This window comes from Crinia signifera, chromosome 5, assembly GCF_055691185.1.
Source record: "Crinia signifera chromosome 5, ASM5569118v1, whole genome shotgun sequence".
Lineage (NCBI taxonomy): Eukaryota > Metazoa > Chordata > Amphibia > Anura > Myobatrachidae > Crinia > Crinia signifera.
This window is the reverse complement of record NC_139221.1, coordinates 268,377,346-268,400,896: the sequence shown is the minus strand read 5'-3', so window position 1 is coordinate 268,400,896 and position 23,551 is coordinate 268,377,346. Positions and strand designations below refer to the sequence as shown.

The 23,551-nt window shown below is 41.6% G+C and overlaps 1 protein-coding gene across 2 annotated transcripts in view; it reads right to left on the bottom strand.

The window, feature by feature from the left end:
* The window catches only part of ESYT2 (extended synaptotagmin 2), a 144,009-nt gene that overhangs the window by 22,782 nt on the left and 97,676 nt on the right, over positions 1 to 23,551 (bottom strand). The window contains exons 7-17 of one of the 2 annotated variants that reach the window (XM_083188994.1): positions 19,387 to 19,442; positions 16,352 to 16,472; positions 13,961 to 14,137; positions 13,108 to 13,190; positions 12,522 to 12,570; positions 11,014 to 11,103; positions 9,589 to 9,684; positions 4,123 to 4,185; positions 2,290 to 2,364; positions 553 to 639; positions 9 to 158 (exon numbers count right to left, since the gene is read on the bottom strand). In XM_083188994.1, the coding sequence (XP_083045120.1) occupies positions 9 to 158; positions 553 to 639; positions 2,290 to 2,364; positions 4,123 to 4,185; positions 9,589 to 9,684; positions 11,014 to 11,103; positions 12,522 to 12,570; positions 13,108 to 13,190; positions 13,961 to 14,137; positions 16,352 to 16,472; positions 19,387 to 19,442 (1,047 nt within the window). The remainder of the gene's footprint in view (positions 1 to 8; positions 159 to 552; positions 640 to 2,289; positions 2,365 to 4,122; positions 4,186 to 9,588; positions 9,685 to 11,013; positions 11,104 to 12,521; positions 12,571 to 13,107; positions 13,191 to 13,960; positions 14,138 to 16,351; positions 16,473 to 19,386; positions 19,443 to 23,551) is intronic. The other variant, XM_083188995.1, reaches the window with a different exon arrangement.

Here is a 23,551-nt window from a genome sequence, read left to right as displayed (position 1 = left end):
ATAGGTACCCTTAGTGCAATCTTCATCTTGATGGTACTGTTAGGTCCAGAGTTATTTAGCTGGAACCTCTGATTAATGGTCAGGTCATCACTGGTCAGTAGCTGATTCAATGGAATCTTTAGGTTTCCCATGGAACTTTGATGATATTCATCTTTAACCTGTAGGAGAGTAGTTATCACATTGTTGTTCTGGACAATAATCAGTTATACTCAGTGGAAACGCTGCTAGTGACAAAACAATCTTACATGGTAGGGACACTAATATATCCACTAAACACATCTATTACATACAAGTGGCAAGATGCCCTCAAACATGCTTTATGTCTTGAGGATTGGTGGAACAAACACAGAGGGCAAAATGACAGGTGTAAGATTTGCAATCTCTTTCTGGCAAGGCAACAGGACAATCTCTGTGGCTCCATCTACAAAGGCCACGTTACAAGCTGCACTAAGTGGAAAGAATGAACATCAATGACACAATCTGAACCTATAGAGTACCAGAAATGGTGAGGGACACGCACACTGGAGATACAACATTAGAGATCAGATATACCTCCACTTCAAGGTTCTGTCTTTTAGGATTGTGGACATAGAAAGTGAATGTCTGTTCCCACACCGGCTCAATGGTCTTGTGTTTAACCTGTAAATTAAATTGGTTTAAAAAGACAAATATTATTTACTTACAGTTTCTTATATAGCGCACACATATTCCTCAGCGCGTATAAGTACAGTATTTACTTGTTTGCAGCTAATTGAATAGTTGGCAGAAAGAAAACAGAAAATAATATAGGCTACATATTATGTAAACTGCTAAGAAATTGTCTCCAGACTAATACATGATATGGTGCGTGTGCTTTTTCTCCCCTAGAGGAAAACTGTAGTAAATTAATCTTTGAAAAAAAATTAAATAAATAGCGGTACTTGTGTATTATCACGGCGCCCAAGTTTCTTACGTACGGCACCATAGGAAAATCGCATCGCATGGGGCATTTTAACGGCCGTGCGACGCGATCTGATTTTCCTATGTAATTTATTCACTGCTCTCTTAGCCCCGGGGATCGCATTGCATCGCATCTCCCGCATATATAGGGTGTACAATGCCATTACATTACCTATACAATTATATCATTGTATGACATACAATGAGGTTTTGGGCACCCCCACACTATCCTTGCCACCCCGAAGCGCGGAGAGGGGCGGCGGAACGGGTCCTCTGACCTTTTCATACCCCTACTATCCACGCCGGCGTGGAGTTGACCTTATATAGTGTGGCAAGCGCATCGAGCCACCGAGCCCGAAGCGTGCCCCGAGAGGGAACGCGGATTACTTTACATGTATTCCCCGTCCGCTCACCACGCTTTGGACTCAGTGGCTTGCTGCACTCGCCACACTATATAAAATCAACTCCACGCCGACGTGGATAGTACGGGTATGAAAAGGTCGGAGGACTCGTTCCGCCACCGCTCGCCACGCTTTGGGGTGGCGTGGATAGTGGGGGCTGCCTATAACCTCTTTGTATGTCATTATTGTATACCTAATGTCATTGTACACCCTATACAATATAAACAAAACAGCACTGAATACATTACATAGGAAAATGGGATCTCATTGCATCGGACGGCCCTTACAATGGCCCATGCAATACGATGCGATTTCCCTACGCAGAATAGCCCACTAAGCAAATAGCTTAGTGGGCGCCGTGATAATACACAAGTACCTAAATAGCAATATACAAACGGAAGTCAGCTTTACACCCCATACAGAACTACTATTGAATGACTTCTTATGATGCTGTATAAAGAACTACATTACACCATCACATCTGATGTCACCACTGCTTCCATCTGCTGTTTAACTCTGGTATCTATCCAATGTATTACATTTCTCTGGATAACTCAGTGGTATACGGTGCGCATGGACGGCTGTCAAACCTTCAAAAGGACACGCCTTATTAATAATATTTTATAACATATCAAATCTGATAATAAGCGGAAACGAGATTGGGGGGAGGGGGCACAGACGATGGCTCAAAGGGCTGTATGCTACCGCTGGGACAACGGTCCCCCATTACTGGTATAATTCCTAATCCTAATAAATCTGTCTGCAATGATGCACTCCTATCTACAATTTCATTTTTTCATATACTGTACACTGTAGCCATTATCAGTTATACATATATAGCTCTATTATATATATTTTTACACATATATATATATATATATATATATTATATATATTATACACACACACTGCATGTATTACTGTACATTACAATGGGACTGATTCTTACCTTACTTTCTTGCACAGTATGACCCAGAGAAAATAGCACGTAGGGGTTCGGTGTGCTACCGATTTTCTTTCCTGACTACAATGGGACCGAAAGGCAAATATTACAACACATGTGGAGTCTCAAAGAGACAATACTAAATGTTATGTTGATGCACTAAGCAGGTATATAGTTATTACTACATTGGTAAACGTTGAGTACAATGTAGTATTTTTGCTCCACTTCTTATAAAAATAAAATTACGCTTATTTTTTTTGCCAAAATAAAATTGGGCACAGAAACACAGATGTGGAGGCAATAGGTAAAAATAAAGCAAGCCCATGCAGGTTAACATTGGGAAAGACACCGCTAGAGAATATATGCAGAGCTGTAAATGTACAACGCTTACAAGGAGCACAATTGTACATTTCATTCAAAGAAAATAGCAGTTGGGATGAAGGGGAAAAAAAATGAGGATCCTGCTCTGTCTGGCACTGTTCTATCTAGGTGGGGATTACACCGAACCTTCTTCAAGTTACAAGCAGCTTTCACTTTAAAGTGCACTTAATGACTACACAGGAGTGAAGCAGCCATTGTGCGACTGCAGGGAATGCGGCCTACACACTGGCTACGCACCCGTTTACATTGCTGAGGATTGAGATGTACAATATAAGATCAATTAAGCACATTTTTGGAGAGCACATTAAATAAGATCTTTGCTTAAGATCTACCATTAACATCCAGTGGGGCAGATGTAGTAAACCTGGTGAAGTGGAAGGTAAACATAATTGATTGGCTGGTGTGTTATTGCCTCCACTTTATATCCATTTTATCTCTTCGCCAGGTTTAATACATCTGCGGCACTATGTAATATTTCAGGGTGAGTAAAGTGGGCTTCTCTTCATATAGTGGAAAGTTAACTCAACATCTGGTCAGGTTACTGCCATTGATGGTATCCGTGGTTCCCAAACATGCAGTGGTACCACAGGCTGGTGGTCCAGGACCAAATCATATAATTTTTGGCCAATGTGATGCACAAAAATGGTGGCTGCCAAATAAAAAATATTTGGACAAAAATAAATACAACCCTGCCCCCACCACCACATACCTACTAGCTAGTGCTAGTAAGCACAATTTTCTTAAATATATATATTTTTTGATTTCTCGTGGCCTAGCGGTGCTTTGAAAAATATGTGAATACTCTAGGACACAGTTATTCAAGAACATTTGGGAACCACTTGGTGGTACGTTTAAAAGAACGTTCATTTTACCTACACTTTCTGCTTTCCCACTTTTAGTGAATTCAGTGAATATAAGAATACTTCACTCTTTATACTGGAAATAAATGTGTATCGTGTTTGTCTAGACTGCAGATGTACATAATAGCTGAAACCAGCAATATGCTGCTCCATATAATAATTGCCATTTACATGTATACATGACAGAAAACCAATGTTTCCCAAGACTGATTGGTCTAGGTTTGGCTCATCTTTCATGGCAACAGCAAATACAATATCATATAATATTGTAATAACATCATGCACCAGACACCTAGCCACAGTAGAGGCTGCCATTGTGCTGGCAAAATGAATTTGATCTTTCAAAGTGTAAGGAGACGAGTGATATATCCCATGAGGCACACAGTGCCACAATGGACAGGCATTTTGAAGGTAGGATGGTCGTGAATATTGGTTCATCTCACAAAATGGCTTCCTCCTGTGTATAGGTGATAGGTTAACTATAGAAAGTCATGCAGACTTGTCTGTTACTTTATGACAAAAGTGTGCACTTTCCTTGAAAACATATTTTGTGTAGAAATTAGCTGCTTTGTCCAAAGGTTCTTACTAGAATTTTTACCTTTTTAGCTTTGTCAACAGCAGACTTCTTCATGCCATCCTGGTTAATTTCTAATGGATTATTCTTATAACAGGGAAAAATGAACACATGTAGGGTTAATAAAACCATGCTATGAGGTTGCTCTAGCAGGTTAACCACAGGAGGATATGGGACAAACATCAAACTGAACTACAGAACAGACGTAACATAAAACACAACACAGACAAGGAGAGGTGGACTCCACAAATGCAGCAATAGCAAAATAAATAGACAATTGTAACGATGTTCAGGTTAATTTTGGTTATGAGCCGATGATTGATGTTTCTAAACAGAATATGGCAGAACGTTGTGACTTATTTTCATTCTACAAGTTTTAACTGGTCACCATAAAGGGTATCACAATGGGTCTACATTTTACCAAGTATCAAGGTATCACAGAGTCTTTGCTTGGGAACAAAGCATGTAAGATATCAAACAATACAATATCCCATGACTGGGAATTATTATAACACCGGATCCAAACAGACTACTGCAGCCTCTCTCACAGGCAACTTGGCACAATCTAATTTATAAAGTCAACTGATCTCCAAAGAAATACCCTTTCTATGTATGCTAACATTAAGCACCCACTGCGACAATGTAAATGGTATTATTCATGGCTAAATAAAACAACTACACAAAAATAAGGTAGCGTAGGTAGGGCCAACCTTCAGCAAAAGAAAACGAAAACTTCACCTTATAGAAGTAATATCAACTAGAACACATGATGTAAATCATTTTACAGAGGGGCATCTGCCAATGAACGTGGTTCTCAAATGCCCAGTCTTTCCTGAACCAAGCAATGCTCCCTAAATCGTTTTCATGTACCACAGTAGTCTCTATGTCTATAACCAATATGAACCTGTCCAGGAAGCACTTAAATACAACTACTTTGTTTAACTAATTAACAGTTTAACTAATTAACAGTTTCTCTTCCAATCTATTTCTCGACCTACTGTAGCTTAAAAAAAAGTAAACCACAAAAAAACAACAACACACATTATATCTTTTGTTGGTAATTAGTAATATAAAACACCCTTATTTAATAGCATGTGAGTTGCAGGCACGGGGGTGATTACGTCAAGGTAGCATTTGCTTTTTAATGTTTTTCGAATTAAAAATACAGGCTCACATGTCTGGATTTGCCTCCGTGCCTTTAACCCACATGTTATCAAATAAAAGGATTCCACTTAATGAGACATAGGTATATATTCAATTAGAGTTGAAACTGCCTTCTTGTCGGTAAGACGGCAGTTTCCTATTGATTTAGGTTGGAAGGGGTTCCGACCTATTCAATATGGGCTGTAAACCAAGTGGATTGGCGGAATCCACCTGATTTTGACGGAAACATGGCCAAATCCGACAGGTTTTGGCCCCGTTTCCAGCAATATAAATCCAACTTGAGAAATGTCGGATTGAAAGAGGGAGGATGGTGCCAGGTGAGCAGCAGCAGCTAACCCGATACCGTCCGCCTCCCGCTCCCTCCTCATCGTGTCCCGCCGCGGGGCCGGGAGGGAGCAGCTAACCTGGCGCCGTCCCGCCTCCTCCTGCCAACGCTCACCGGGTCCCGGCTTCAGCCGGGTGAGCAGAAGCAGTCGTTGATTGAATAGGTAGTGACTGATCCATTCTGACACTAATTAATTATACCCCATAGGGTCTGATTCAGACCTGAATGCACAGCCAGTGATCAATTTAGCCTCCGGCCCGCTCCAGTGAAGACTCGCCCTGCAAATGAATGTATTAGCTGTGTGGGAGAATGTGTACGGCTGCACATCAGTTCCCACTGGAGTGAAAATGTCGAAAACCCATTGCAACAGGCTCACCGTCAAATGATTACACTAGCCACAAGTCATCGCAGCTGTTGCGTAGCCCTGGCCGCTGCGATAAATACAGGCATATCTGGCCTGTTACTGATGTCACACCCCCCCCCCCCCCAAGGCTTTGGCACACCTGCTTTTTCCCCGACACTACCAGCAGGTTTTTTTCGGCACGCTCAGTGTTTCTCTTGCCACTTCTCTTAAAACGGTTTCCACCCCCACTCCCTGTCAATCACCTTGTGAATGGCCAGTGAACAGAAGTAGTTGCAGGAGTTCATCGCAAGCACGGCCACGCGCATGCGAAGTGTATTGATAGTCGCCCGCTGTGCGAATTCGCAGCTGTGTGATCAGGTCTGAATCAGATCCAAAGACCCTTTACCACTTACTAAAGAAAGTATGTCAGTATTTCACAAACAACAGTGAGCTTAGGTTACCTCTGTTTGACACTGCACCGCCTAAGCCCCATACACACGGGGCAATTCTAGCAAGAGTCGCTGGAAATATGTTCTCTGAGTGACCATATCCCCATGCATACAGGGAGACGGTTGCCGGAAGCACGCTCCCGCGACTAGCCCTGTAGTGGTCGCAGGAGCGGCTTCCCTCGGCAGAGTGCCTCGTTTTCATCAGTGAGCAGTGCTGGGACACTGAGCAATATGCTTGCTGAGCGATATATTGCCCAGCGAGCATATTGCCCCATGTGTACGGAGCTTTACAACATCTATTGAACCTGGAAAGGCTTGTGTAAGGTACCCCATTGCCAGCAATGACAACTTCGCAACATTTATTGAAGCTTTCCAGGCTTTTCCGAGTTCCTGCCAGGCAGGCTGTTGTGCATGCATATTATACAAAAGTGCGTGGTTGGCAGCAACAGATTGAAGAACATTGCTGAGGAGGAGGAAGGCGCAAAATAAGTCAGTAATATAAAATATATTCATATATGGTCATTCTGGCAACATAATCACTTGTAAAAAGGAACCTACAACTTTCCATGGTATTCCAGGTGTATCTCTCAATTCCTGCTCCCTAAACTTCCCCTAAGAAATATGTATATCAAATTTTGAATTGTAAAATAGTAGAAGCTAATCTTTCCAAGCACGGTTGTCGTTGTATGGCTTATAAAACTAGGTAACATGTGACCTCTTTCCCAGGAGAAAGTTTACAGTTCTCAAACACATACTACAACATATAAATTATTGCAATGGTTTTGATTATGGTCTTTTTAATATTTGAGATTGGTTTTGTTTACATTGGGAACAGTGAGAGGACATGCTGAAAAGCATGCACTGTAACACACATGCATGTTTATTGCAGCACTCAGTAGCCACCACCAAGAAACTCACAAACAATGTTCTATAGAGGGAGGAGGTGTTTTCACAAAAGATCAGTCCAGAAGCTTTCCTCTCTTTCAAGTATCCACAACCCAAATTCCCCTCGTAGATACTCTTGGCAGATGGTAATGAGCAAAAGAAGCAAAGAATGACCAAAGCGAAGCAAGACATAAAACATAATAATAAAATAAGTATTGAAGCAAACAATATGAAGGCTCTTATCAGAACAATGAACTGTGCAGAACACAAACAAATAATGACAAGATGTGAATCTTTGGACACAAACATCTCCGAGCTGGAAACATTTGGGACTGACACCAAATGATGAAGACATAAATGAGGACAATGAATTAAACATGGTGATTGCAAATGGGTGCTGATTATGATTATTGCAGAGTGAAGCAGCATCATTAAAAAAAATCACACGTAATTTTATGTGAATCTGTTTTGGCATTTCATCATTCATGCATTTCATGGGTTGTTTGTAATAAGTTGGCGGGCCCCGTGGCCCCTTCCATGGGCAGACAATCTGGCATGTGTGGTGTAATTCAGTGTATTAATGTTGCCTTATACATAATAGTCATGATATATATATATTACTACTGGTTAATCACAAGGTGCATTATTGTTCATTAGTTATATAACAGTTGTGGCAGCAAGTGAGTGACGTCCACTGAGGTATGACGCACATACATACACCATACTGCCGTCTGACCTGCAAAACTTTAGGAGACATTTTTCATGAATAGATACACAAAATACTACCAGACTTATGTAATAACATCTTTGCACTTAAGAGACGAAGACGAAGAAAAAGATAGAGCAAATTAATTAATAATCTATTACATAGTAACATTGTAATTAATGCTGAAAAAAATACGTTAGTCCATTCAACCTATCTGACTTGAGTAAGTCATATCTATAGGATTCCCTTAGTGGCCAAAAATGTATCCAGTTTTGATTTAAATTCATTAACAGTAGTTGCTGTAACCACCTTCACCGGCAATGAGTTCCAGAATTTTACTGCTCTAATGGTGAAGAATCCTCTTCTTAATTCAGTATGGAATTTATTTTCCTTGAGCCTCAGTACATGTCCGCGTGTCCTGAGTATAGGCCTGTTAGTGACCAAATCATCTCCCAGATCCATATGATTCCCAATCCTGTATTTGAACATACTAATCATATCAAATCTCAACCTCCGTTTCTCCAGTGAAAACATATTCAGCCTGGTTAACCTATCTTTGTATTCTAGTGATTCGAGACCTTTTACCAGCTTAGTCGCCCTTCTCTGTACCTGTTCCAATTCATTTATATCCTTTTTAAAGGTGCGGTGCCCAGAACTGAAGTGTGGTCTCACCAATGCCTTGTAACGTGGCACTATCACATTGGCATCCCTTGCATCCATTCCCCTTTTAATGCATGGCAGTTACAGTTACTAGGCCCTTAAACTGTTTGCAGCATGTTCTTTAAAATGCTTCTGTATGGAAAGTAATTACCTACAGCTGCAATCATATTAGAGTGTAGGAAGATAAATTCCCTCCTATTCTCTCCCATAGGGAACTTCTAATGAGCTATGCAATTGGACCAAGTTACGACACATTGCACATCCTGCCCGCCAGCTCCTGAATTCTGGAATAACAGAAAAGGTCTGATGTGTGATTTCAGTGTACGGAACCTGCTGGGATTAAATTATTTATCCAAATATAACTGAATAAGAGACTTTAATGAAGATTTATCAAAGCTTCAGAGAGATAATGTACTAATTAATCAGATCCTACAGTAGGAGCTGATTGGTTGGTACTTAATCAGCAAGGCCTGATATATCCGTCCCTCTATGCTAAAAAATAGGTTCCTACACCAGCAGCACCTTGCTTAAAAAGGTGTAGCAGGCACCTGCCTGTTGCCAGTAACAAGCTGCCAATATCTGAGCCTACTTACCAACCAATGAAGTGATCTAGTCCCAGTAGGATTGGCATTGCCTAGTTCTTGGTAACTGCGGAATCTTTTCTACTGCTCTATTTCGCTGTCTTGTTCTGTGGTTCCTGCCTCGTTGTTCAAACTCTTCATCTTTTAAAGGTTTACTTTATTTTTCCACACTTATTCATATTGCTAAACTTCTCTAGATTCCACAGGCTATAATAGTTATAAGCACAGAAATGTTGTGGAATTTTTTCACTTTGAAATTCTCCAACTCCTGACAAAGGAATAAAATACACTTGTCTGAAACCAAGAGAGGAATATTTAAGTACATAACGTAGACAGACTAATGAGCACAGGATAATATAGAGGCTGAAATTACTTACAGGCAAATTTCTACATGAATCCAGGTACAGAATAAGCAGAGCAGCAGAGAGGCCATCATCTGCCTGATCCTTGTCCGCCTTAATGCTGGTCAGTACCTACACGTAAAAAGCATGTTCAGAAAGCCCCGGTACCAAAACAATGCACACAATGCAATGGTCCCTACAGTGTACACATATGTCTAAATAACCAATGAAGTGATCTAGTCCCAGTAGGATTGGCATTGCCTAATTTTATTCTGAGAAGGGGCATGCTATTTTTATTCATGTGCTTATAGCACATGAATATATATTTAATTAAAAAAAAATATATATATTTTTACACAAAGCAGCCAGCAGGGGGCCGGGAGCAGAGAGCCGCTCATTAGATATTCATATCTTCACTGCACCCGATCATTAGATATGCACGATTGGGTGCAGTGAATACCTGGTACCCTGTTGGCTCTCCCAGGGGGGCAGTCCACCTCCCCCCACATATGTTCTGGGGCAGGCAGGGAGACTTCCATCTCCCTGCCTTTCACCGTCCTCAGGCTCCACACAGAATCACAGGTGACATAATTAGCTCCACCTGTGGATCTTTTAAAATGTGTCTGAATAATGAGTGCACCTGCCGGGTGACCTGGAAAACATGCACTTTTGGGGGTACTTGAGGACCAGGGTTGGGAACCACTGTTCTAAGGGGACGGCCAGGTGAGGTTCGTCCCTGGTCACAAATCCATGCTGCAGGCCTATACTCATCCGTCGGAGGAACATTACTTGTGAGTTCCAAACTACAGAGATCCCAATTTTTTGGCCTGCTGGAGGGAATGGAGCGCAATTGAGCTTTATACCCTACATATTACCGGGACACAATCTTTCAGTGGATAAAAGACCCTTGTTTGCCGGGGACGCCAACATTACCGGGACATCTACCTTTTCATTAAGGATTTATTAAAAACACGGGCCCCCAACATAAACGTAGAATCTTTGATTATCCACAAGTCCTTGGCACACTTGTTTAGGGGAGCCCACACAGAAGCGCTCACAGACAGCAGCAGTGTACCAGGAATTTGTAGATACAAAACATGCATATATAAACATATTTAAATTATCCAATTCTTTAAACGCCTAGTTTTTGTTTTGTTTGTTGAATTTAGAGTTATAAAAGGCTACTGAAATGCAAATGGCTCCCATGCCTTATAGAAGAGAAGACAATAACCACTATTTGAACTTATACCACACCAAATGTTATTTCGGCCTTACCACTTGGTGGATTGGTTTCTTAAATGTTGGTTATCTGGTAAATCTGAATCATGAATAGGTGATTAAGTTAAGGCTAATTTTGTACAAAATTACCCCCTAACTTGTCAGCTTGCATCCTCTATTCACATAAGTGACCAGAATATTGGATACTTTTTGTTCATATTTTGCAAACTCCTGTGCACATACCTGGTCCAGGTTCTCAGTAGTTGACTTTGGTGAAAGCCACTCTAGTTTTAAATGAAGCTTTCCAGAAGTCGCTTCATCTAGCTTAAACCACTATGAAAAGAAAACAAGTTAGAAACTCCACAAAACACACCAACACCCCCCACCCCCCATAACTGTAATGTCTGTTATCAGTGTAAATCCAAATCAGCTGATTGGTCTGTATTTTGGTACAGATTCGGCTTATACATCTTTGCTGCAGTCACACAAACAGCCTCTTTCGGCACACCACGTTGCATAAGAATCTTCTAGCGTCAGGTGTGTTTTCTTTTTGCACGGGACCTGGCTGTTCACTCACACCAGGAATCTCGCACTGCATGGCATATTGAGGCTAGGTGTATGAGGGTGCTTTGTGCATTGCACAGGGAAGAGACTGGCTTTCATACTATGCAGCTTGACGCATGAGCTTGTGCCTTAAGAAACCCTGTGACATTTCCTTAAAATTACACAGTTACAATCAGGGGCGTAGCTAAGGGTTCATGGGCCCTGGTGCGAAAGGTCAGCTTGGGGCCCCCTACATACAACAACGGCCCCCCGGCCGAGCACCTGATGAAGCTCATGCCACATGGTGGGCTGCTGGCATATTAAATCAATATATTTAATATACTTATTTAATATGCCAGCAGCCCACTACTAAGAATCCATGTGACATGAGCACTGCAGACAGACAGGTGAAACAATGCTGAATAGTCTCAGCTCAGCTTGAGTGATAATTATTTACACATCACCTTGCTCATGCTGCAGACTCTCTGGAGGAGATTGATCTGTGTGGCAGGCAGCGGCTCCGGACCGGGACCCGTGACCTGCGTCCTCCTGGACTCAGAGATCCCCCCTCAATGCGCGCCCCGACTGGCCACTGCACCATCTCTGCCTCACATGATTTGCGCCATTGAGGGCAGAGTCTCATCCGTCCCCTGAGTGCGCAGGGTGCGGGGCTGTCGGCACGTGACGTCATGACGTCACACAATGCCCGCCGCAATGCACTCATGGGAACGGAGCCGGGGAGGGGAGAGCCAACGCACCGCACAGGGCATCAATCACTGCAGCACGCCGCCGGGGCCAAGGAAGCTAATACTGCTGAGCCGAGCGGGCAGCTGAGGAGCACTGAAAAACGGTACATTCGGTACAAAGTGATTTTGCCGGTACAGACTGTTAAAAAACGGTACTGTACCGGCAAAATCGGTACAGTTGGAGGGTATGACACTGGCGGGGGTTGGGCCCCCCTGGCTCAGGGGCCCGGTCGCAGTTGCGACCGCTGCGACCCCTGTAGCTACGCCACTGGTTACAATTAATCGGGCTCATGGCAACACTTGTTCCAAAAGAAACTCAAAAGTAACTTTTATTGCTCCACTCAAAATAAGTTAATACAGACATAATTTTAGATGTTCTTCAAAAGTATAAAACTAAAATGTTATTCCAGAAAAACTGTCATTTTCTGTGTAACTGTGAAGAAACAAACAAGATTGGCATACCTCATCCACCACTCTTTCCTTCTCTACTTCAGCCAGGTCAATCAATAGACTGGAAGAAAATAAGAACAGTGACTTTTCTGATAATACAGATATTGAACTAAGGGGGTTATTCTGGTTGATTGAGTCCACCAAACCCGCTTTTGCGAATGGTGACCTGACTGCCACCCATTTGCAAGGGCAATTCCCTTGCAGGGCCTGCACCATTCGCAGCCTAGTGGGATCCACCCACATCATTCGATGGTCAACCACCATCGAATTATGGCGAAGGTGCACACATATAAAAGAGATTCTCAAGTCACTTACATATGTGTGGTGGGAGAAAATGGGTGGGCAGCTGACTTCCGGTGATGTCAGCTGGCTGCCCCCTGCACCATCAGGGCATTTGCATGAGAACACCCAGCGTTCTCATGGGAACGCCCATACAACGCTGGGCGTTCCCATATGCAAATGGTGGAAGGCTGCGTATTGGTACAGTCCACAAAATGGCTATGACTACTTGCACAGTTTCATGAATACGGATTCAGCCCGAAAATGTCTGTCCTCTGGTGTACAATGAAATACAGTAACTGTTAGTAAGTGGATTTACCTTCCCAAGAAATCATCTTTGTCTGTGTCTTCATCAAAGAGTTCAATCTCAAGTTCTTGACCTGGATTCTCGTGTATTAAAGCCTGGATAAATGACACATTTTACAGTGAGTACTTTATGATGCAAAAGTACTCGCTACCAAAAGTACTCGCTACCAAAAGTACTCCTCTATTCTACCTATCTACAGTAGCTACTCCTAGTACATAATTTCACAATTTATTGGTGGAAAGTATAAGGCTTCTAATCTTGCATAGAATATGTTCTTATACGCAGGTACACTGCCAATATCCAGACTGTGGCAATGATCGCTAGCATGTGCATTAGAATGACTGCAATGCGCTATAGGACTGCCAGCTGTCATAAGTAAGAATGTTAAGATCCATACACACAGGATGCTATGGTAAGCCGTCCACCCTGTCGCTCATTTGCTGGTTATACCAGCAGATGAGCGGCGGTCATCGTCAATGATGTGTAAGCGTGCATCCACGCTCACCTGTACACACTGAGCGGCTTTTGAGCTGAAAGCAGCTCAAACAATAAAAGACGGAGCTGCTTTCTGCTTTTACACCCATTTTGTTTTTAAAAAGTAAAAATTTTACTTAAAAAGGGGCAGATTCAATTAACCATGGCATGGTCTGTTCCTGTGGGAAAAGTAGTATTCTATAAAACCGTCCAACTTTTTATGCAGTTATCAGCGCTACACCTATCCTCTTCTTCCCATGGAAATAGGCACAATGCCACAAAAGACGGTAATATGGCATTAGTGATACTATCTGTAAATAGACTTTAATGTATTTGTTCTCTCAGCAGAATTTTTTATAGCAATCAGCATACAGTGTGCACAGCTCTTTACCTCATAGACTTCATTCCACTTGGGGTTTAGGTTTTCTTTGATGACTCTGGTTTGAAAAACCTGATTGCCGATCCTGACAACTCCGTATGGGTCAGACTTCCCTTTCACAAGTCCCTTCATGTATGTGTCTTTCCACATTAAGTCTTGAGCTTCTATGAAATGAATCCTTAGAACCCCCTGATAAAACACAAGAAAACCAGATAGCACATAACGATCTGTGTGGAGAAAAGCATTACACGGAACTACATTTATTTAAAAAAAAAAAAAACGTTTGAACAGTTAAAAGAGCCAAGAAATAATCTTAAAAAGGAAAAAGTCTAACTTTCATTATATTACTGATACTGCAGCTTCTAGTTGTTGCCAAGTCTCCCTGCAATACCCACCTATATAATCAGGGAGGGATTCAGAAGATCAGCCTGGAACATGTTCAAATTGACCACCCATGCATGTAACAGAATTAAATCATGGCTTTGAATCCAACTATGGCCCTAACTGTGTGGGGTTTGTACATTCTCCCTGTGTTTGCTGCTAGAATCTCTAACCGATCCTGTAATGGGAGCTCTTTTTCCAAGAGCTTTTTCACTTTACAGGAGTGAAACCGGTTAGAAATTCTACCCGCAGTTTATTTTTACATTAAGACCATCTCCACATACCAGCTTACCCTCATGAAATAGTGAATTCCGCATTGTGCCAACCGTGCTGTAATACATTCATCATTGGGAATATCAGCACATCTCCACAGCCCGATGGAAACAGCTTACACAGCTAATACAGCAAATATGGCAATCAGCTGACTGGACAGTGAACAGTTTCTAAACTGGCTGAATTATGGGGCCTACTCACGTAGCGATCCTCTCCTTTGCAGTGCTCACTGGAGTTATCTACTCATTGCACATTTTGATCTTTGTTGCACAAGTACTATGTGAGTAATTAACAAGTTCATTAAACAGTCTGCACATTAAAGGGGCATAGACACAGGGTGATTACGGCCCCTTTTCTAAGCGATCTGACTAGATCGCTTAGAAAAGGAGTACGGAACCCTCAGTGTGTATACCCTGCAACAATGCCGATGCACGGTCCTGCGCATGCTAATGCCCGGGGCTTTGTGAAGCACATCACTGAGGGAAATAGCTGGGTCACCCCATGGCTATGGGGCTTTAGGAACTTCTTAATCAGCAGTTACAATTTTCACTTATTTTTATGTTGTGTTTATATTGTGGTTTTAATAATATTGTTGCTATATTAGTAGTACTATGTAGCAATGTATTTTATTGCATTTGGAGCAACTGGTTGCCATGCCCCAACCGGTTTGCCATTTTAACAGAATGTTTAGTAATAACATTTGTTTTAATAAAACAATCCATGATTCTGCCTATCAGACTGAGAGTGCAATATCAAACTATTGTTTATTAGCTCAACTCCTGTGTAATAATCCTCTCACAACCCAATTTCCCTGTATCAGGATGTGTTATGGATTCACTAGAAGACATGGCCAGGACCAGACAGTCCAAAAACAATGAAAGCAGGATAGGAGAATTTAGGTGCAACCCCAAAGGGTGGTATGGACTGTACACAGATTGCAAATGAGATAACATTACATTATACAGTATGTATCCTACACACACACACACACACACACACACACACACACACACACAACTACATATGGTACAGATTAGGATGTTTGTAAGTGTATAACAAGTGTTCTAATTTTTTATATGTGTAATTTCGGTACTTATGTACAATCACGGCTCCCACGATGTCCATCGTATAGTAAAAAAATCGCATTGCATGCGTGGAGTTGAGAATAGAAAGCGCAGCGAGCCACCGAGCCCGAAGCGTGGCGAGCGTAGCGAGACCCGCGAGGGGACACGGATACCTTCACAGGTATCAGTGTCCCCTCGCGGGCTTCACAGGTGTCCGCGTCCCCTCGCGGGGCTCGCCACACTTCGGGCTCGGTGGCTCGCTGCGCTCGCCACACTTTATATTCTCCACTCCACGCCGACGTGGATAGTGGGGGTATGAAAAGGTCGTAGGACGCGTACCGCTGCGCTCGCCACGCTTCGGGTTTGCGTTGTTAGTGGGGATGGTACAGCCTCAAAAATGACATTTGGGGGCCATTGAACATGTTTGATACTAATTTCAATGCATTTGGATGCATTTCTGTTAAAAATCGCATCCCATCGCAAAAAATGCTTAAAAACGGCAAAAATCGCATCCCATCGCATGCAACTACATTTGGCATGCGATGGCATGCGATGGGAGCCGTGAAAGTACACAAGTACCTAATTTATTTATCAACCTACTTTCTAGCGTATGTATGTATGTATGAATGAATACACAAACACGTAAAGATTTGTTTAATACTTGACTATTTTCTAGTTTACTCACCTTGGGAATGGGAAACCGTAACTGTGCAATCTGCAGGTCACTCACAAGAGGAACAGTGATCCGATTTGGAAGAACCAAGTAGTTGGATATAATATCTAATATTATTGTATCAGAGACACCACTGTGAAAGAATGAAAATGGTTTCATTACTAGATGCACACGGCCAGGCACATCTAATGCTTTATATGAACAACTTACTGTTTCAATTTATTCTGTTTTTCTCTTGATAAGGATCCTACGAGTTGGAAATATTTTGCACATTAAGGGGGCTATTCAATCCCTGCAGCTATTTTCACCGGCGGAAATGGAGGCCCTTGACTATTCATAGCTGCTGTTTTCGACAGCATTGAAAGCAGTTTCCAATTAAACAGATCCAACTTTAAAACATTGATGATTCCGGTAATTTTTTGACAATCTGCTGTCGTTTTTACCAATCCTCAGACTTTCCGACACTCAGCAGCCGGAACATTGAATTCCGCCTGTCGAGTTGCAGTCGAGAGAAACAAATTCAGACTATCGGGACGTGGAGACAATCAGATCCTGGATTTAATACCTCCTAAGGGTTTATGCATGTGTGTGTGTGTGTGTGTGTGTGTGTGTGTGTGTGTGTGTGTCTGCACCCACCACACGTCAGAGCATATAGTGTGGGACAAAGTACTGATATAGGAACATTTTAACTAAATAGAAAACATTACTACTTTCCATAGATGGAAGTGATTGTTAGTATGCACTGCAGACCTGCCTGGCACTGGAATGTATTTATCAATTATTTTTATAATGGTTAACATGGTTAATGATAAAGTCCACTGTATGTCGTAGTGTTTTTTTTTAATGGATAGGCTCCCATATTGGTTTGTCACATTGCATCTAGGGATGGCCATCGACCATTCCAAATCATCGATGGTTCATGGTCGATGGTAATTACTTTTGCCATCGATGGGGGGAACCAGATGGTTTCCCTCCATCGATGGAACAGCAAAACGATGTTGCGCTCTTTTTTCCCCCAAAGTGCCGGGACACGGAGCAAAGCTACGCCCCTGCCACCCTGAAGCTCCGCCCCCATGTTTTGATTGGCCCACAGGCCAATCAATCAAACACAATGGATGACCATCGATATGTAAAAATATCGATGGTCATCCATTGCATAGTTTAACACTATTGATGGTCAGTTGCACAATTGCCATCGATGGCCATCCCTAATTGCAGCCTCCATGGTTTACAGTACGGGTGCACCATTTATTTAGCTAGTATATTTTGTGCTTCTATAGTTTGTACATGACCCCAATGCGAACAAACCTTTATAAACCTGATCTTCAGATCAATGATGAAATCTGCTATACCTGTATATGGTGATGTAATCTCTAGTCTATACAGAGCCAATGCAGGAAATTCTCTAGTTAAATCCAGGACCTGTTACAGCCACAAGGTGTCAGTAATGCACCCACAATACTCTATACCCACAGGATTTGATAACCTGGTGCTTTGCTTATGGAGACCACTGAGCTTCTGTGTTTACACATTATATATTAATGAAGCAGATGGCACCTTACATTCTTGGCACCTTAATCCCAATCTAGAAATACATTATTTACCAGTAAGCATGTTCAGACCATTGTGATCTCCTTTGCTGAGTTTTTGTCATTACACAGCTATTCTAATCATCTAGCATTCTTTGTGAGTAAATCAATTATTAACCTCTCCAGCATGCTGGGAAGCAGGTGGGAAGGTGGTTGTCTTGCTCACATAATAAACACAGATGTCACAGTCCCTGAAATATAATCATGTACACATATGGAAATGTACAAATATACACAGTAACCACACGCGTTGGTTCTCAAGAAAATATGGCAAATGAAAATCAAGTAGTATTTGTCTATGGGGACTATGTACTAATACTTATTATTTAAAACTGAATCAGAGTCGGTTTAATAGACTTATCCCATAGCATGCACTGAAAAGACGATGCCCCCCCCCACAGTCGGGTGGGCTAAGATTACGCTCTCTAATATTGCAACTTCATTTCAGATTAACTATTACTCAGACTACAAGGCACTGAATATTCTTTGAACCATTGTGACATAAATATGCATTGTAATCACAACTCCCTTTTGTACGGGTAACGCTATAGCAATGTTGGGAGGTACGTTATATGTACATTGCTATTCAGATGTTGCAGACTGTAATGGTAATGATAAACTTGGGTACTCTTTAGCAATAGTGAGAACACCATAGCTGCAAGTGTCTACGTGCTGCTTGCACAAGTCTGGGCAGAGTTACTCTCTGATATATGACTTCTGCAGAGAAGCAGCATCACATGAACACTTACATCAAGCTAATAACTGGCTTGGATTGATTTGGCAGCTGCCCAATGACTTTTCCATAACCTTAGAGCACGTGGCTCTATCAGCTCCACACATGAACAATATAATATAATAGATAACCCAATTTATTCACAAAACTCCCATTTTTCAATTTTTAGTTTTTTCTGAGAGGCAAATAAAATGACCCTATTTTGGGCATAATAGAATGCTATGAATGTATTTGATATTCAACCTAAACAAATTGTACTAAAAAAATATTGTCATTTAAAAAAATAATTTTTGGAGTAAGTTTATGTCTATAGGAGCAATCTATATTTCATCTGACATTTGTATTCTACAGCAAGTAGAAGCTGCCAGGTCTCACACCACTTTCACACAAGCAAAACCTGGAATTTGCTGGGCTTAGCAAGCCGGAACCCGGTCAAGAGTAGGTTCGGGTACCTGAATTGTTTGCATGCACGCATGCCGAAACCCCAGGTTGAAGCCCTTCACATACAAAACCCCAGTATTTTGATGTAGGTGTGAAACGGGTATTACTGGTGTATGCAGTACACTGGGTTTTGTTCAACTTGCTAGGAATTGAGCCTCCAGAACTAGAGACTACAATTATACGTGATCACAACAGGCGTTATTGCAGCGATCTAGGGAGTCTCTGAAAAGCCACAATTTTCCTTTTAGGATATGATCAAAACACCGTTTTAAATTTCTGCTTACTTGAGACCAGGAATATCCAATAGATTTGTAAGTCCGGTCCAGTTAATATCTAATAGCTGGAAAAGAAAAAGAATGAATGAAAAAAAATGAAAACCAAGAAACTTGCATTAACTCTAGTCAGGCTCAACAGCCCTAGCGCTAATATCAGATCCAATGATGAGTCTTTTTAAAATAAGAACATTAAGATTCTTCAACATTCAATGTAGACCATTTTTGAATTAAAAAAATGTAAACATTTAAACCAGACTGTTTGAATTGCAAAACAAAAAAAAAATTGGACTGCAAAGGGTTAACAAACAAGTAACATCAGTGCCTTATCTTATAAAAGCCAAACCAGAGATTGAAGTGTAAATTCATATGAGCTGCAAGATAGGCTTGGCTAGCGTAATAACATGCCACAATTAGCAATACATACACATTTAGCTCACATTTCAGTAGCTCAACTACATGGTTAAAAAGGAGTTTCCGTCTTCAAAATAGTTTACGTGCATCATCCTGCAAATTTTACAGTGTACGTGGATGGAACTTTTTACTTTCCTATGACATATATATATATATATATATATATATATATATATATATATATATATATATATATATATATATATATATATATATAAAAATAAATATATATATATATATATAACTGTGAAACCTCTTTATGGTTCACTTGGACAATGTCCATTTTGACATGGGTGAAAAATAAAAAAAAAAACCTGTGCAAATCCCATGCTGACCTTTTGACTGTCGACCTAATGCTTATGTCGACCTTCCAACCCTGTCCACCTTAGCCATGTTGACCTATGTCATTCTTCAGTGGTTGACCCAATGCATGCCGACCTAATATGGGTCGCCCCAATAACCCATACCCCACTTAAACAGCATGGGTCATATGAAGCAGCATTGATAGAAAATCCAACTGTATGAATTGTTTTTAACAATATATATGACTTAATAATAGTTGGTTACAGGAACAAGAAATAAGGGGGAGGAGGGTGTGAAAAGGGGGAATGCTATAGTTCAGGGGTCTTCAGACTATTTTGTCCTGGGACCCCATCAGACAATAAAAATAATGACAGGACCCCAGCAAGTTACCGCAGAAGGTCATCACATCACGTGTGTGGTCAGCAGACAGCACATACATGGCAGCATTGTGGAGGCACAGAGTGATGGGAGGAGTCTAACATAACAGACAATTTAACAGATTCTTTAGACTCCTTGAGTCACTGACTGAGATTAGAAAAGTCATCAGCCTGATGGTCAGCAACATGGAGTCGCGACCCCATGCTGAGAAGGCACTTGTGTTATGAATTCCTGTATCAGCTCATGTACATGTTTGGCAATGTTCAGAATGGGCCAAGGACGTAATCAATAGAGTCTGCAAAATGGAATCCTGTATTAGCTGGAATGGTGGATGTCTGTCCATACAGTAATTATTTTGGTGCAGTGCCACCAGATGTGAGATACACTAACTCAGAGCAGACTCCAATGCACTGCATATCAGAGGCCCAGGTAGGAAGAGTACTAGTTTGGGTAGGCCGATGTTGCAGTTTAAGCCACAGAAGAGAGAACAGATGTCAGATATTGGCTTCCTGAATAGCTTTATAATGTTTTCTAGTAGATCCAATGATTTTGGTGCCAATAAAGGAACTAGCTGGGACTTGGATGGGTAAGGTTTGTGACAGGAAGTTAGTTTTGACTGATGTAATTCTCTCTATCTGGAGATTAGCAAATAGTTCAGTTTGGCAATGTCTGATTTGAGAGCTCTTAGCAGTGGGGGAAAGCTCTTAAATCATGCAGGGGAAGCAGCACGAACGTTTACATTTTTATTTACATTTTAGGCACTTTACAAGTAGTCTTCAGGGCTCCAACTACCAAGTAAGACCAGGAAGAGAATGCTGTCCTCCCAAGAGTTACCACACATTAGAAATGATGGCATATAGGGGGAGTAAAGTTATACAAACAGGGAAGCATGGAATATGATGTCAGAAAACACTTTATAGGACCATCTCATCAGGTCAAAGCCTAGGCAATGGTTGGTTTCAAAATCTTAGGCAGACCCACAATGGGCCTTCAGATCTAAGCTCAGTACAAATTTGTTCAGAAAATGGGCAAAACCATGTGCACTGCAGGTGGGGCAGATGTAACATGTATAGAGAGAGTTATATTTGTGTGAGTTATTTTGTTTCTGTGCAGGGTACATACTGGCTGCATTATTTTTACACTGCAATTTAGATTTCAGTGCACCCCACCCATATTTAACTCTCTTTGCACAGGTTACATCTGCCCCATCTGCAGTGCACATGGTTTTGCCCATTTTCCAAACAGATTTGTACTGAGCTCAGATCTGAATAAGGCCCAATGGACATATGGGCCTTATTGTGGGTCACATGTAATGTGTGTCAGTCATGCACCCCCTCTTCAGTGCCACACAGCTACAATACGCCGAATCACTAAGCGGAAAGGTTTGGAGATGCACCAAACAGCACAGTAAAATGTACAGACAGCAATACTGCCCTTATTAATATTATATTACAGGAGATGAGACTGCAGGAAAATGGTGACTCATATACATTATGTTTGTGCCGTTAAGATATCTTTCCACTCTGCAAAGTGCCAGGAAATGCCAATCCACAAAGGCAAAAGCCACTTTCTCTTTAAGTATAACTGTAAAGTTTATATCATAACTGTAATGCAGGCATTAGCAAACTTTGCCTCCAGCTATTGCAGAACTGCAAGTCCCAGCATGCATAGACATGGCATGATATACGTGTATACCCATGAGTGCGTCTCATTCTTGGTCAGAAAACATTCCGTAACCAAGCCAATGGCAGAACGGGGAGGTAAATATGCTCAGAAGCTGCATGTTACCATCTATTATAGAGCTTTCATGCATTTAAGAGCATCATAAATAGTATACACACAGTCTAATGATTCCCTACATTCCGTTCCAAAGTATTCAACGCAAGATTTTATAACATACATATTGCACCATGAACAATTTTCCAACCACATAGGAATAGTGAATGATTGTTAATTTACAAGTTTCATGCGGTATGTTCCTTCAGGAACAATTAGTAAAAGAAAGGCGTTCTTAATCAGAAACGCACTGAGAAGTCTTGAAAAGCATTTCTCCAAAGTTAGTTTCCAGAATAATATCTAACACACAGATATACAGTAAGTAAATATAGACTAAGCCCTCCTTTTTCATCGTTTCCTAGAACTACACGAAGCAGTTTGTGGGTAACTTACCACACATCCTATACCGACATATGCTACTTAATGATTTAGGAAACATCTGCGGTCACAAGTGACTGGGACATAGAAAGCAGCCCCCTCAGAAGACCAATACTCGCAGCACAGTGGTTTCAGAGCAAAATGTTAATCATGAAATGCGAATTGTACACCGTACCAAGTCACATATAACAGCATGCATTCTAGACACCCAGTCCTTGTCACAAAAAGCCACTAGAAATCTATATCAGTATATATCAAGGGAAATTCTCTAGCTGTCACTACTGCAGTTCTCTACAGTAGAACCATGGATATGTGTTAGCTGGCACATTGCAAGGTAGATGTTTATAATCCACCTGAAAAACACATGGTGGAGGAGTGAAACATCATCTCAAAGTAGTGAGCACACTCCTAATACATTTAAACCTTTATTATTTTTTAATTTAAAGTAGTTTCAATTCTGTCTTATATTAACAATGAGAGGAAGAGAACTAATGTAGGGTACACACCAGGACGACCCGCTCACGATGCACATCGTGAGCGGGTCGTCAGTGTCTCGTCCGACCCGCTCACGGTGACGCGGGGGGGGGGCACGACCAATCCGATGGCGACCCGCACCATCGGACCAATCCGATGGCGACCCGCACCCGATCCGATGGCGACCCGCACCCGGCTGTATGGTCGTCATTGAGATCCTACCTGCAGCAGGTAGGATCTCAATAACGACCGACCAACCCGCGGGACCGCGCATCGGATCGGTATCGGTCCACAGCAGGTCAGAAAAGGGCCCAATCAGCACACAATCTACATCCAATTGATCGGAATTGGATCTAGATTGTGGGGATCGGGCCCTAGTCGTCCTGGTGTGTACCCAGCATAACAGGACTTCTTTACAGTGGATTATATAGGGGGTACTTTATACTTTTTACTA